This window comes from Nomascus leucogenys, chromosome 23 (genome assembly GCF_006542625.1).
Source record: "Nomascus leucogenys isolate Asia chromosome 23, Asia_NLE_v1, whole genome shotgun sequence".
Classification (NCBI taxonomy): Eukaryota; Metazoa; Chordata; class Mammalia; order Primates; family Hylobatidae; genus Nomascus; species Nomascus leucogenys.
In genome coordinates, this window is record NC_044403.1 from 6,413,381 (window position 1) to 6,430,295 (window position 16,915).

The following is a 16,915-nucleotide window of genomic DNA, read 5'->3' on the forward strand; positions in this document are numbered from 1 at the left end:
ATCCCAGCACTTTGGGAGGCCAAGGTGGGAGGACTGCTTGAGCTCAGGAGTTTGAGACCAGCCTGGGCAACATAGCAAGACTCTGTCTCAAATAAATAGATAAATGAAAAGTCACTCCGAAATGAAATTACAAACTAAAAAATTCAAACAGGAAGAAAAATCAGCTAAAGTTGCCTGCTTCTGAGAAAAAAAAAATTACTGAAGATAATTTTTTTTTTTAGAGACAGTGTCTTCCTCTGTCATTCAGATGGAGTGCATGGCACAATCACAGCTTACTGTAGCTTTGAACTCCTGGGCTCCAGTGATCCTCCTGCCTCAACCTCTTGAGGAGTTCGGATTACAGGAAGTGAGCCACCACATCCAGTCTTCTTAAGATGATTTTTAAAACAGTGGTGCATCATTCAGCATTGGTGTAACATTTTCAATTAAGATATATTCTATAGGAATTGAGAATTTAACATCTGGGGGAAAGAGCCCCTAAGGAGTTAATGTTTTTCTTTTTTAAGAGATGGGGTCTCACTGTTGCCCAGGCCATGGTACAATGGCAAGATCATAGCTCACTGCAGCCTCAAACTCCTAGATGCCTGGGGCTCAAGTGATCCTTCCACTTCAGCCTCCTGAGTAGCTGGAACTACAGGCATGCACCACCATGCTCAGCTAATTTTAAATTTTTTTTGTAGAGACAGGATCTCACTATGTTGCCCAGGCTGGTCTTGGAACCCTGGCCTCAAAAGTGATCCTCCCACCATGCCTGGCAGGATTTATCTTAATGTTGCATTGAATATTCAGGCTCCATTAATCAGCTGGATTCAATCTCTGTTGTAACAACAGAATATGTTCAAGGGAGCTTCTAATAGATCTCAGACAAATACTGGACTTCAAAACATTGAAAAGCAAAAGCAAATTTCAAAATTATCTTTCAACTCTGGTAAACCTTTAAAATTGTGAGTTTTCATACTATAAAAGTTATTTTCTCCTCTGACCCTGTATCACCTAGACTGCAGGGAAATTGTTTTCTTACATCCACAATGCTGTGTGCCCTGTTGTACCCTGTAGAGCAGAAAGGTTGAATCAGACAAAATCTTCAAAATAATCTTTTACCTTATTGTTTTATTATCCACCCTCTATTGTGTACACTCTGAAGAAATGGAGGGCTTATCGATGAAGCAACTTTACATCTTTGGTGAGAGAAATGTTTTAAAACACATGCAAAGAACAGTCCAAGGTAGCATTTTTGGTGAACGTAAAGGCTGATGGAAATGCACCAAACCTTACTTTTTTCTTTGAGCTTCTTTTTAAAATTTTCATCTGTGCAGGAAAACCCATCGGATTGGAAGTTAGCATACATTACAACAATAAATAATATTTTTAATTCACTACTATTTAGTCTCCTTTTACCTAAAATAAAGGAAATCTAACCTCATAAAAACTTTTTCAGCACTATTTTGTGACTGCAGGATTGGTAGTATAATAATGCTCTGTGTGAGGTTAGAAAGAGAATATAAGACCTAAATTTGAGTTACTACCTCTGTCACTTCATTTTTCTGGACCTTGATTTTCTCACAATATAATTAGGTTTATGGACTACAAGCACTTCTTATACCATAAATGATGAAAACCTAGTTAATGTCACTTTGTTTTTGTATTTCCATCACAGTTTGATACCTGGTCCTCCTGAATGTGACTAGAACACTGCTTGTGTCACATGCAACTCACCACTCAAGTTCAACAACACTGAAAGGGTCTATCTCCTGTCCAGTAAGATGAGTCCACTGAGGATGCAGTTAGATGCTATCCCAATATCACCCTGACATGAGCTTTCTAAAGACTTGCTCTCAATCCCCATAGTTAGCTGGTGGGCACTGGTAACACAAAGTTCCCAGGTTGGTTCGAGTCCTCAGATCAGATTTTGGGTAGCATTACTCTAATATCTTCTAGCCCACAGGTCCTGTGATGCCATTTTATTCTTTTTTTTTTTTTCAGAGACAGGATCTTGCTCCATTGCCCAGGCTGAAGTGCAGTGAGACTCTTATAGCTCACTATAGCCTTGAACTCCTGGGCCTCAAGTGAACCTCCCTCCTCAGCCTCCCAAGTAGCTGGGATTACAGAAGTGAGCCACCATGCCTGGTGAAATTTGAAATTTAAAAATTTCAAACCTTAAAAAAAATTTTTTTGTAGAGACAGGGTCTCATTGTGTTGCCCAGGCTGGTCTTGAACTCCTGGCCTCAAGTGATCCTCCTTCCTTGGCCTCCCAAAGTACTGGGATTACAGGTGTGAGCCATTGTACCCAGCCCATTTTATTCTTAAAACCCTAAAAGCATGATCAGTATGACCTGTTTCTGAATGTCCCTTATCAATACACAATTATATATATGCCAAACAGTAGGTAATGGGGTGGGGCGGTGAAGTGGTTGGCGGTGAGAATCCATTTTCCTCAGGTTTGATGAATTTTCTGACGGACAGGGAATTTTGATACCTACAGGTATATAAAGCCATGGTATTCTAGAGCCAAGAAGGACTTTAGAGATAATCTAACTCAAGTCCCTCATTGGACAGACAATGTTACTAATTTTCATAAAATGGATAAAAATGTAACAAAGCTACACTAACTGGAATTTGTACTGTTTTGAATGACTCAGAAATTGCTTTGGTATCTCGTAGTGCCACAGTCATCATTCGTAATAACAAAGAAAGGTTAAATTTAACCTAGCGTTGTCAGATGTTATGCACATTATATTTCCAAATATAATTTTAAAAATGCATTTCATTCGGGCTATTTTCTATCATGTACAATCTACTTTGTTAGAAATTATGGTCCATACAATACTCAGAACAAACCTCTTCTGTTACGAAAAAAGATTTGGACAAATTCATGCATTTTTCCAAAAACAGAATTAGCCTATTTTTCTAAAAGGTGGAGGGCTCAATCCCTGGTATAAATTTTTTACTAATTTTTCCAAAGATACTGAACCATTTTTCTCTTCTCTCAAAAGGGCAGAAGAGTTTCTAAGTCCCTTACTTTATCTAATTTCAGTTCTGAGGGCAACGATCCTGGGACATAGGGATGGTTCTTTTTAACTCCTTTGGCATAAATTCCCTTGCATTGCAATTGAGACAAGTCTATTCTTGTGATGAGAATTTACGGTCTAGTAATCTTAAACACCAAATAAAGTACAGAATTCCCCTTTTCCAGCTGCTGAAGAGGAAGTTAATGGATTCCCAGTCACGGTAAAGAGTCTTGGAGAATTCCCTGTGGTTCTGGGCCTGGCTGGATTCTGCTGCTCTTTCTTTGATACTAAAACTGCACATTGACTATCATTGGTTTCTTTCACAGATTTTGGAGGACTTTAACAAAATGAGATGACAAATGTGAAATATATCTTCTTACCTCTATCAACAATTTCAACCCCTTCTCCTTTCATCTTGCAAACTAATTTTTCTTGTAGCCTTTTCACTTCAGATTCCTTTTCTTCTAGTTGTTCTTTTAAAGATGCCAGTTCATCCTACAAGTTACAAATTCATTTAAAAATAGTAGATCATAACTAAAAGAGAACATTCAAAGAGCATATTAGCTCTTTAAATCAATAATCAGGTTTTATGAATGAAACAAATCTACTAGAATTTAGATGCAAGCATCAGAAATCAGACAAGGGCAATGAAAAGCAAAAAGCAAGACTATTAGTAGAAGTCCTGTTTATAACAGTTATGGTATAATTATTTCAAGTTTCTTTGTAATCAAATTAAAAAGAGATCTTTTAAAGAGTAATTAGGGATGGGATAGCCCTAAGGTTTAAATCTTTACATTAAATTAAAAATATAACCAAGTTAATCAAGGAAGATAATCAAATTAGATACTTAGTGTCATAAAAGCAAAATAAAATGCAAATTGGAAAAGACTAGCTTGACATTTATTCGGCATTTCAAGTTGGCACTCATGCTTCCTTGACAAGCACAGAGTTTCATTCATGTGTAAGGTAGCAAGTCATGAACAACTTTAGCCAAATCAGGGAACTAAATAATTCACCCTCATCACTAAGATAAAAGGACAGAATCTCCTACAACAATGGGAAAAAATAAATTTAGAAAACAGACAGTTAAGCCCTCTTTTAATTTTTAACTATACAACTGTATATAAGATTTCGAGTCCGTCCTTCTATGTACTCACGTTTAAACTTTCAGTTTCCTTTCAGTAAAGAATTAGCTTTAGCAAACAACTTTTGCTGGCTGCATTTAACACAGAAAACACAGCTATGCAATGCTAAGAAGTACAGCTTTAGATTCAATATCACATTTTACTTTCAGAATCTCTAAAGATATATTTATTACATTTAGTACTGTGAGAAGATGTAGTTCTCCAATGAAGCAAGGCAGCTGGCCCTGTAGTTTTGACTTCTGGTAGGAGCAGAGTGGACAAGTACAAAAAATCTTCAGTAGCACTGGCAGGAAGTGTGAACCTGTTCTCACCGTGCTGCTTCTCAGCAGTCATTTCTATTCACAGCCATGATAATGTCAACTGCTGTACATTTACCATTAAAGTCCCTAAAGAGCAAAGTGACCTCTACTGTGGATACGAAACACAATTCTTTCACAGGTGAATGTTTACAATTATTTTACTAGGCTTGGGTCTCAGATAGTCTAAGAGAGTTTAATTTATAAATTCTTTCATTTTACCTGTTTATTATTTTTCACCAATTATTTCATGTATTTCTGAAAACAACATCAGGGATCCCATTGTTCCTTCAATCAGCTTGAGGTGATTTTTAATCAACAGGTGACACACACACAGAATGAATGCACATGCCACTAAAAACATCATCACAGCAAAACAACACAAGCCAGAAAGCAACAGGCCATGGACCCCATCACCCAACGTCTACTACACCTTCAGTGACTCCCATTTTTGTTCCATCCGCTGCTTTTCATACTGCATCTGACCCACCTTGATTTTCATGCTAGAAAGTTTGGCCATTAAAGACTGGTAGAGAGACAGAGGAGTGAAAGAAAACTACAGATAGAAAAAGACAAGCTAAATAACCGAGAAAACAGTATCAGTTTATAAAGGAGGTTAGATACAACTCAGAGAAAGGGCAGGTTATGTTCTCTGTCGGATGAGTTAAGCCTTGTTTTTAAATTCAGATCAGTGGTGTTTAAATTCAAGAAGGTTTCCAGCTTGGGGGGAAACTTCATTTACTTTTAAAATACCTTCTTTATCATATATTAAGTAGAAAACATCTTATTTATATTATTGGGCATAAATGAATAGTGGAGCCATTTGTTTGAAAATGTTAACCTGTGAGAAAAACTTACTTTGGTTGATTTAAGCTTTTTTTCATACTGAAGTCTCTCACTGTCCATTTCACTAACTTTTAACCTCAAATCATTGATCTCCTGAATCAGCCCCTGTCCAGGAAGAAACAAGAAAGTGCATTAGGAAAGTGGTAACACAGTTACCTATGCCTATAAAATAGCAGCTTAGAAATCTTAAGAAATCTTAACCAGCTCCTAGGGTTAAAGTTTTATGAATCAGATGAGACAAATGGAAATAAATGTACCTCCTTAAGAACGAAAGCATCTTTCCATTTAAAACATTCCTTTAAATCCCCAATGTCTCTGCCTTAAAGTGATGGGCTTATGAAAATAAAAGGTGAGTTTTGATTAAGAAAGGTAGCTTAATATCTATTATTTGTCAGATATTTCTATCCTAAAAATGACTGTATGCTATTTCATAGAGTGCTATTTCTATTCTATTTCATAGAGTGCTATTTCATATTTTAAATATACCACATTCTTTAGTAAAGCCACTTACCTTTTGAACCTTCTCAATGATAAATGGCTATTTAAAAAAATTTGTAATTTCTTCCTTTGTCCACAAAAATATGGATTGCTCGTCAACCCAATATGGGAGAATGGAATGAAAATTAAATCCTTTAAGCCATGAATCCTTAAGATTCATGAAACAGCCAGGGAAATGTTTTATTTTTATTAAATGAATAACAGGAACATGAGAATAGTCAAATCAGTTTTAATTTTGAGGACTATTTTAATTGTTGTCATATATAACATCACAAAGTTTCTCAACTATTCTCTAATTTTGGGGTATGTGCATATATTTTAGCAATAGTGTTGAATTTTTATTAGGAGATTATCGGGAATTGAGTTTACTGTAAGTTTAATGACAATTCTCAACTGGAAAATGGTTGAGGGCCCTGCAGTTCACCTAATTTTGTAATTAGAAAATGAAAGAGAAACCAATCCCAATGTTCACATGACACAACACAATTTTGTATCTTTTCTACTGCCATTTTTTATTTTATTTAGTGTCACTTTTTAGAGAACCAATTTGCTCATAAAACTTGTCCAAGTATTCTGAGAAATAATGGTGTATTTTTGTCCAGAGCCCAGAGAGTAGGAAAGGAAATTAGAATGTTAAGCAATATTAACTCCTCCAAGAGAGACACTCAAATACCCTGCGTGGGAGATGACTTATTTTTACTACAAGCCACAAAGATCCCTACAATGGTTACTATATTTTTGCTTCTCTCTCCTTTTTTTTTTTTTTTAAAGAGGGAGTCTCGCTCTGTCACCCAGGCTGGAGTGCAGTGCCGCGATCTCAGCTCACAGCAACCTCCGCCTCCAGGGTTCAAGTGATTCTCTTGCATCAGCCTCCCCAGTAGATGGGATTACAGGCACCCACCACCATGCCCAGATAATTTTTGTATTTTTAGTAGAGACAGGGGTTTTACCATGTTGACCTGGCTGGTCTTGAACTCCTGACCTCAAGTGATCAGCCTTCCTCGGACCCCCTAAGTGTTGGGATTGCAGGTGTGAGCCACTGTGCCCAGCCAGCTTCTCTCTTTTTACAAAGACATGCATGTATTCCTGCATCACAAATTCATAGACTACGGGACAGAATTATCCACGAATGCCACAAATTACAAGTAGAACAATGCTATAAGAAATAAAACGTTGTAAATAGAAATTATTTTAAGCTTCCAAGTGTAATGATTCAAGTTCACAAAGGCTAAGAGAAGGGATGCTACAATAAAATACACTTCCCAGTAAACCCTTAGGCTTTTAAATTGTGGTCTCTTATAAAATGGAGCAAAATATTATCTATCATAGTTATACAGTTACACCTTAATAACGGCACAATATTTCACTTAGATGATATCTATTTTCTTCTTATGAATTAGGTCAAGAACTGTTTGACATTATTCAATAACATATTTGTGATTCCTCAACTAACAGGTCAGAATTCAAGTCTAAAGAAAAAAATCAGCTCTTCCCAGTTATCTAAACTAATCATCCTTGCATAATATGAGTCCTTAGTGATATTCATCAATATGATCTTTCTAAATATATATTTTCCTACTTTCTCATTGCTAAGAAATACCATTGAATTCTTATCTGCTATTGTATTTTACCGCTTCCTTTCTTCTTTGCTGGTGGAAAGAACAAACCGTTGAAAAAAAATGGAATTGTAAACTGGGATAATTTACTTGTTTTAACAAAAAACTACTCAACTATATTTCATGGCAATACTTTAAATACGGTCTAAATTTCCAACCTGAAATAAATCACATCTTCCTCTGACAACACAAGCTGGAAAATCTGGAAATGGCTCCCTAATGTAAAACTTTAAAAAATAGAATACAAATTACTTCAATCAATTTCTTATCAGAAGTTCAGTCCTTTTAAAAAAGAAAATCCCTGTTCCCTTTCTCTTCCCTTTCAGAGAACTCAGGGCTCCCGCAGGAACTCAGTCTCTGATACGTATGCTCTTACCACAAGGGGGCACTGTTGAATGATGCTAATCATCTCCCATTAGCAATTCCAGGGACAAGTCCTGAATCTTCCAAAGTTTAGAGACTTGTACCCTCAGTCCTTTGGAAATGCCTATACTTCTTCCCCATGCCAATATTTTCCTGGAAATTAATATCCAAATAATCTAAAATTCTAACAGAAAGTTAAATATTATGGATTCATGAAACACCCAGGAAAATATTTTTATTAAGGGAATGATAACAAGAACATGAGAATATTCAAGTTAGTTTAATATTGAAGATTATTTTCATTATTTTCATATGTAACATCACCAAGTTTACCACATATGCTCTAATCTCTGGGTGTGTGCATACGTTTTAGAAATAACACTGAATTTTTATTAGAAGATTATCAGGGATTGAGTGTACTGGAAGTCTGATGACAAGATCACTTTGTATGTGATTGAGAGTGCATAAGTGAAACAATGAAAAAGTGGGGGAAAAGAAGTTTGATTTAAAAAAGCAGCCAAACTCAAGAGATATAAATATTACCCTGGGCTCTTACAAAAATAAGTAACACATCTACTGCAATTTAGTCCCAACATTTGGTTAACACCTCATATCCAAATTAAGTCAACAACAGGTGAATATTTCCCCTTGACTTTGCGGATGCAACGTAGAAGACTACCTCTAACCATATCTACCATAAATTCTTCCCTGCAGCAGAGCTAGCTCCACTGCCATGTTGCCCATCCGTTGACTGAGTTTTACTATTACTTTACCCTGCGACTATGGGGTTAGGACCTGACAAAAAGAGGGGAAAGAGGAAAATATCAAAGAGATTTTTAGAGAAAATACAAAACCAAGAATTTTAAATTGGGTACCTTTCTAAGTCCTGTTTTAAGAGCCCCAGCTTTGATCAAATGAGAAACATGCTCACATAGGTGACTGACAAAGAGTTTTAAAATTAAAACATGGCTGGGCATGGTGACTTATGCCTATAATCCCAGTGCTTTGGGAGGCCAAAATGGGAGAATTGCTTGAGGCCAGGAGTTCCATACTAGCCTGGGCAACACAGTAAGATCCCATCTCAAAAAAAAAAAAAAAAGATTAAAACATGAACCAAATGAAAGATTTCCTTTTGCTATGGAGGAAGCAAGACATATACCAAGACTTTCCACTGTAATTGAATCTTTGACAGAAAATTTAATTTTGAAAATAGCAGTGGAGTAAAACTTGTTATTTCCAAATCTATAAAGAACTTTCCTGTAGTGGATAATGCATGTAATGCCTGGTACCATGCTGGCTTATAGTCAGCATGAAATACATGTTTGAAATAAAAACAGAAGGGAAAAATATGTAAACCATTTTCACTCCTTTCTCCTTGGTACCCACTTTCTAATCCAGCACGACACCTTTCCATACTCCAGCCAAGGAAACAAAATAGGAAGAAAAAAGGAGGGGAGATGGCCCTCAGAGAAAAGGAATTTCTGCAACTCTTTATACTTCATTTCAAATGTATATTTCAAATGGATATGCTCTCTCTCTCCACCAAAAATCAACAAAGAGGTTAAGAACTTGCCAAATGTCACAAAGCAAACAATCTAGAAGGCCTGAATTAACAAAACAGAACAAACAATAAAGCTTGTTAAGCCACTAAAATGGATACTTCAAGTTATAGAATGTACCCTGATTTTTGTAGAAGTACAGTGAGCCTTATTTAATTGGAATGATTCACATGTGGAATAGACCAAAAGTAGAAGGCCAAATTAAAAGACCTCAAAAAAGCTCTGTCTGTGATTTTGTGAGTATAGAATGTTAGCATGTTTTCTATACAGATTCTCAAAATCCAATTACATAGTAAATAATCAGTGTGCCTAAATAATAACTACTAGTGAAACCATGTATTTAAGCCCATTATTTACAAAATTAAGAAAACCAGTATGGATGGATGGCTGCTCCAAATATCCTAAAGTCAAAAGTATTTCTAAAGGTTAATAAAAGGATTAATATTTCATATCAAAAGTCTAAAAATAAAAATTGCCATTAGCATTTAGTGATAAAAAGTAAATGTAATGAAAGATTATTCTTAAAATGAAGCAGGATGAGGCACACAGTAATTAACTGCCTTCCTTGCACACCTCCAGGGAATTTCAACTTTGCCCTAGGAATGTATGTGTGTCAGAGACAGAGACAGAGTGACAGAGAGAGAGAGAGAGAGAGAGAGAGAGGGAGAGACTGTATCACTCACCTCTGTGTCTCTGAACTTATCTTCATAATCCAATCTGTCCTTCTCTACAGCTGTCAGTTTCAACTTCAAGTTAGATATTTCAGCCATCAGATCCAACTTCTGAGTTTCTAAGGATGTCCTACTTAGAAGCTCCTATTAGAATTTAAGAGATACATTCAAAAAGTCTATTATAAACAGGTGCATGTGAATTTACCTCATTCATGATCGCATAAAGCAGCACCTATCAAGTACAGGATATAGTAAAGTATAATTACTGAATATACACACTTTTAAAAAATTATTCACTTGAGGCTGGGCGCAGTGGCTCACGTCTATAATCCCAGCACTTTGGGAGGCCGAGGCAGGCAGATCGCTTGAGGTCGGGAGTTTGAGACCAGCCTGGACAGTATGGTGAAACCCTGTCTCTACTAAAAATACAAAAATTTGCCAGGCATAGTGGTGGGGGCCTGTAATCCCAGCTACTTGAGAGGCTGAGGCAGGAGAATTACTTGAACCCAGGAGGCGGAGGTTACAGTGAGCCGAGATCGCACCATTGCACTCCAGCCTGGGCAACAGACTGAGATTCTGTCTCAAAAATAAAATAAAATAAAATAAAGAACTATTCACTTTAGTTACCCTCCTTTGAACAGAAATAAGCACATGTCAGTTTACTGAGACATATGTTGTGTAGATACACATGCATAAACCATATATATATACTTCAATCTGATGATAACATTGATGATGATGATACTATGTTTGCTATATGCCAGGCACCAGTTGTAACAAATACTATTTCAATCCTCACAAAAAACTTATCAGGTAGAAATTCTTATTATCCTTAATCAAAAGATGAGGAAACATAGTAACAGAGAGGTTAGGAACTTGCCTAATGTCATACAGGGAAAAAGAAAAAATAAAAACACAGCAGGAATGGAAACCTACAAGTTTTGCTCAAGTGCATACTCCATCCACGACCTTACAGAGCCTCTCCTATATGTTAGATATTTTCTTTTCTAATTTTGTGGGTACATAGTAGGAATATACATTTATGGGGTACATGTTTTGATACAGGCATGCGATGTGTGATAATCACATCATGGAAAACGGGGTCTCCATCTTCTCAAGCATTTATCCTTTGTGTTACAAACAATCCAGTTATATTCTTATTTTCAAATGTACAATTAAATTATTATTGACTATAGTCACCCTGACATGCTACTAAATACTAGGCCTTATTCATGGAAACTATTATTTTGTACCCCTTCGCCATCCTCCACCTCTCCCTTCATCCCCCACTACCCTACCCAGAGTATGGTAACCACCCCTCTACTCTCTATCTCCATGGGTTCAATTGTTTTATTTTTAGATCCCACAAATAAGTGAGAACGTGAGATGTTTGTTTTTCTGGTCTTGGCTTATTTTACACATAATGACCTCCAGTTCCATTCATGTTGTTGCACATGACTGAATCTCATGCTTTTTTATAGTAGAATAGTACTCCATTGTGTATAAGTACCACATTTTCTTTATCCAGTCATTTGTTGATGGACATTTAAGTTGCTTCCAAACCTTGGTGGCTGTGAACAGAGCTGCAGCAAACACGAGGGCACAGAGACTTCTTCGATATACTGATTTCCTTTCCTTTGGGTATATATCCAGCAGTGGCATTGCTGGATCACACGGTAGCTCTATTTTTAGTTTTTTGAGGAACCTCCAAACTGTTCTCCAAAGCAGTTGTATGAATTTACATTCCCACCAACCGTGTACAAGGGTTCCCTTTTCTTCACATCTTTGCCAGCATTTGTCACTGCCTGTCTTTTGGATAAAAGCCATTTTAGCTGGGGTGAGATAGTATCTCATTATAGTTTTGATTTGCATTTCTCTGATGATCAATGATGTTGAGCACCTTTTCATATGTCTGTTTGCCATTTGTACGTCTTCTGTTGAGAAATGTCTATTCAAATATTTTACACATTTTTAAATTGGATTCTTAGATTTTTTACTATTATCTTTTTTCTTAGTTATAAAACATATGCTATGGGTGAGAGGAAACCATCTGAATGCAAAAAAAGAAAATTAAAATAAGCCACAATCCTATTGACATTTTGCTCCAGATTCTAATTACATAAACTCTATTGTGTGCACATATTTTGAGATTCTGCTACTCTCAATTCTTTTTTTTTTAAAATGTGCTGGTCTAAATGAATCAAGAAACTTACTGCTGCATCAGAGCAAACACAACATAGAAATGCAGCATCTCAAATAGTTCAGCAGGGAAATCCCATCTCGGATATGGCCTCTGCACGCACCTGCTGCAGCATTTCTTCTGTGGCATTCAACTTCTCTCTGTGCTCTTCAAGACAAAACTCCAAATCTCGAATCTTCTCTCCCTGAGCCTCCACCTGGTCTGTTAACACACTTACCTGTATTTAGAGCAAAATAATGCAATGAGTGAAAAAGGATTTGGGTCCCACTGTATACGTTATTTCTCTAAATGGAACAAAAAAAGGAATGATCCTACCACTCATATGGTTATAAAGAAAAAAAATCTGAGAAGTACCAAGAAGACAGTGGTCCCTCACATTTCTATTTATATGTTGCTATTTGATTTAAGGAGGCCTATACAATTTGGAGAAAATTCGTGTAGATTAGGAATATACAATACTTTTTGGTTAAAGCTACTTTAACCATTTATGAGAGACAGCATGCACAGAAGTTATCTTTTTGGGGGCGGCGTGGAGATAGTATAAGAGATGAAACAAAGTTAATGTTTGAAATAGAAATTATCAAAAATTTGATGCTTCAAGAAGAATAAGAAAAAGAACCCAGCGGGGGATGCGGGGGAGAAGTAGCATGCATGGTGGCTCACGCCTGTAATCCCAGCACTTTGGGAGGCTGAGGCAGGCATATCACTTTGAAGTCAGGAGTTCAAGACCAGCCTGGCCAACACAGTGAAACCCCGTCTCTACTAAAAATACAAAATTAGCTGGCTGTGGGGCATGTGCCTGTAATGCCAGTTACTTGGGAGGCTGAGGCAGGAGAATCGCTTGAACCTGGGAGGTGGAGGTTGCAGTGAGCCAAGATTGTGCCACTGCACTCCCGGCTGGGTGACAGAGCAAGACTCCGTCCAAAACAAAAACAAAAACAAAACCCGGGGAATTCAAATTCCATGAGCTCTTTGAAGATGACACAGATCATAGATGCGTTCAAAGTCAGGGGGCAGCTCAATATACCCAAAGGTGCATGAGGAGCTGTTGGGCTAGTCCTTCAACTCTAGTGCTTATAGCAGATCTTTGAGTTTTTCCTCAATAATCATCACCCAGCAAATATACTTCAATTCATTTTGCTCAATATACCAAAGAAAAATGTTTGTCAAGCATTTAAAACATGATGAAGAAGCAAACTCAAATTTAGCCCACAAGGAGGGTTCCAGTCACTGTTGTGTTTTGTCTCACACAGGGTATCATTTTTAAAATTGAAAAATTAAATATATTTACTCAGATTTCAGATTCAGAAATATAAACTTACATATATACAGATTTTATGCTATATTCATATATCTGAATTTCTGCTATATATTAAAATATATTTAAAAATCAGATCCAGCAAAGCGTGGTGCTGCACACCTGTAATCCCAGCTACTTGAGAGGCTGAGGTAGGAAGATTGCTTGAACCTAGGAGTTCAAGACTAGCCTGGGCAATGTAACAAGACCCTGCCTCCAAAAAAAAAAAAAAAAAATAGAACAGATCAGACAACATGATGCCTGTATTCAGACTGGCCCTGGAAGAGCTGATGATGATTGATGGCAGCTCCTTCTAAACTGGGTGTAAACACCATCATTCTGCCCCAGTCCTCACCACTCCCTATTGTGTACAGATGGCTTACCAGGCTTATTTCTATTAGCAGTCTGGTTGCTGCAAGCAATCTGAATTTGCCATCCCAATTTAAAAGTCTTTGTAAGTATGCTGCAAGCAAAGAACAGTATTTAAAAATCACATGCCTGAAGAACGAGGGATTCTTTATCGTTTTCTAAACGTGCCAGCCTTTCTTGATACACATCTCCGTTCCCAGGTAGGTGTCCATTTGCCTGAAAAAGGAAATAATATGGGTAAGGCCGATCTTCTCTAAGAATGATATATTGTAGATAAATGAAAATCACAAGGGTTCTTAGTCCAAAGGGCCTGAACTGAATCTGCACAGCTGTCACTGTCAAACAGAAAATACGAGAATGCAATTTGGTTCATTTACCACAGAAGAGGTCAGACAGGCATGTTAAGCATATAGGCATGTTTTTGCCAAAGTAAACAATTTCTTATCAAGCAGAAAATAATGACCCACAAGGAACAGTGGATACTGGTATTCCTCACTGGGAGCAGACACACACCCAGGGGCAGGCAAAGCTTTGTGAGTGGGTAGGGGGCACCCCTGGCTGTTGAGGTCTGTCTCTCTTCCTCCAAAAGCTTAAACACTCAGGCCACAGTGACTTCCCCTGATAGTGCCGACTAGCCTTACTTATCTGCATTTTAATACTTCCTGTCCTGATCTTATTAACTTGTGAGTTTGCTTCTTTGTATAACGTTACCTTCTACTCCAGGGCAGAGCCTATAATTTGTTTTGTAATCTCCCCAGCATCTGGCTCAGTGCTCTGCGTATATTGATGCTTACTTACTATTTCTTCCCCTCCCTCCTGCCCCCCACACTTTTTTAAAAAAAATCATGTTTCGGTATATTTATTCGTGGTATAAATGCCAAAGGAAGTATAGATTGAGAAACAACGCATAGATTGTTTCTTCCTCAGCTATCTCACATGAAAGTCACGAAAAAGACACACGAAGAGGCTCACAAAGAACAGAAAACCTAAAAACACCACTTTGAAACATATGTAGTAGCATAAGTGGTGTCTCTCATAATCTCAGCATAACCATAAGATAATGTAATCCCAATAGAATTTCCTGATTCTTCATTCAAATACAATAGAAATAAAAGCTAGCTGAAATCCGAAAGTGTTAGATGGGGCCACCCAGGGTTCAACTGAAAAAGAAAATAATACCTTCAGATTTAGAACCAGAAAAAATACAAACTGTATAACTTTACTGCCCAGGGCACATCTGATGTGACATCTACTGTTTTTCCAGAATTAACTGATACCATTGTTCTATCTTTCCAATAAATGCAGTTTCCAGTATCAATTCTTGGAATAATAAAAGTCATGTGTTGGGAAGGGAAAAAAAGAAAAACAGGGCTTGAATGAAAAGGAAAATTTCAGAATTTTTTTTCTAAAAACTTTAGCATACTGAATACATTTTCCAAAAGGCCATTAAGAATCAGAGGCTAATTTAGTAAGGGTGCAATGCATATTTAGAGTGGATTAAAATTTTAAAATCAGCTGCTTTGCCACATACCTCTACAATTACCACGGCATAATTCTGCTCATATTGTTAACTGAAGTGCCCAGCATTAAATTACAAGTATTATGAAGAGTGTGATGGAGTGGGCTGGACAACTTCCATTCCTGGGGACTAACATAAAAATAAATTGTGCATAACTTCTCGAGGGCAGTTTTTTGGAAAAGAGCCAGGATGAATAATGCATGTTCTCAATCTTAAGAAAGTGCCAAGACAGGCCCTGTAGAGCTTTAAATTCCTTATTTTCATTATGGACATTAACAGGCATCTGTTTTTAAAATCCCATACAAGTAACAATATTTTAGAAACAGATACATTTCAGTAAGTAGAAAAAAACTGCTGTTTAGTGAGGACAAAAAGTAAAACTGGCAAGGGTGTTGGTGCATACCTGTAATTCCAGCACTTTGGGAGGCTGAGAATTGTGTGAGCCCAGAAGTTTGAGGCCAGCATAGGCAACATGGCAAGACCCTATCGCTTAAAATAAAATAAAAAAAGAAAAAGAAAAAGAAAAAAAACTCAGCCAAGCTTGGTGGTGTGCGCCTGTGGTCCTAGTTACTCTGGAGACTGAGAGAGGAGGATCACGTGAGCCTGGGAGGTGGAGGCTACAGTGAGCCATGTTTGCACCACTGCACTCCAGCCTGGGCAACAAAGCAAGACTGTCTTAAGCAAAACCAAACAAAACTGATCTTCTGGTTGGAGGAAATTATAGCAAGAGGAGAGCAGTGTTTCCTCCCAAGCTACTTTGTATGATATGGAAGTGAGCTGTTCCAAAACCAGTTCTCCTAAATTAGCCCCAAATAGAAAGATACTGAAAATTGACTCATAATGAGCATATTTATGTTTCTCAATTCTGTATTGATACTTACAAGCACTCATAATGCTCAAGGGTAGTTTAGTATATTAAAACTCACTATCGGAACATAAAGGAAAATTTAAGAGCAACCAATGCTTTATATCCTTGTGTTAAGTAGGTAAAGACTGTTCTGTCTGCATGTGTTTATATTTCTGCCAATTTTGTTTCCTTTGCATTAAGAATGTTGGCAGTAAGATCCATTAGGTAAATACCCTATTGTCTCTATTGTTCCTTCAACTCCCACGTTCTACCTACCAGGTCACTCAAAACCTCCCCATATATGGCATGCTCTTTCACACACTACTTTTATTCCTTCTGCACGGACCGTCTTTTCCCACCCTTTCTTCTTCTTTCTCCATTCCTTAAGGTCCACCTCTACCAGGGCTTGGTCTGTGAAGTCTTCCTTGAATTCACTGTTTGCTATATGCCAGCGACAGTATCTAGATGAACCTTCATTACAGCAGGCATTACTCTGAATGCACTAAGGTTAGACTTGACTGCATACATGTCTCTGTCTTCTAATAGACTCTGCATTCTTTGCAAGTAGATTTGCCTTGGCATGTGACATATAGTAGGTGATAACTAAATGTCTGTTGAATGGAAGAATGACGATAGGTGTTCAATAAACACTGGTTGAATAAAAGATGACTGCAGGTTTGA

The 16,915-nt window shown here is 37.3% G+C and overlaps 1 protein-coding gene across 10 annotated transcripts in view; it reads right to left on the reverse strand.

Moving 5' to 3' along the window:
* Positions 1-16,915, reverse strand: part of PPFIBP1 (PPFIA binding protein 1) — a 542,301-nt gene that overhangs the window by 35,140 nt on the left and 490,246 nt on the right. For 4 of the 10 annotated variants that reach the window (XM_030804625.1, XM_030804623.1, XM_030804622.1 and 1 more), the window contains 7 exons: positions 13,998-14,084; positions 12,306-12,419; positions 10,015-10,146; positions 5,308-5,400; positions 4,883-4,975; positions 3,389-3,503; positions 1,276-1,308 (listed from right to left, as the gene is read on the reverse strand). In XM_030804625.1, the coding sequence (XP_030660485.1) occupies positions 1,276-1,308; positions 3,389-3,503; positions 4,883-4,975; positions 5,308-5,400; positions 10,015-10,146; positions 12,306-12,419; positions 13,998-14,084 (667 nt within the window). The remainder of the gene's footprint in view (positions 1-1,275; positions 1,309-3,388; positions 3,504-4,882; positions 4,976-5,307; positions 5,401-10,014; positions 10,147-12,305; positions 12,420-13,997; positions 14,085-16,915) is intronic. The other 6 variants (XM_003265637.4, XM_030804627.1, XM_030804626.1 and 3 more) reach the window with 4 other exon arrangements.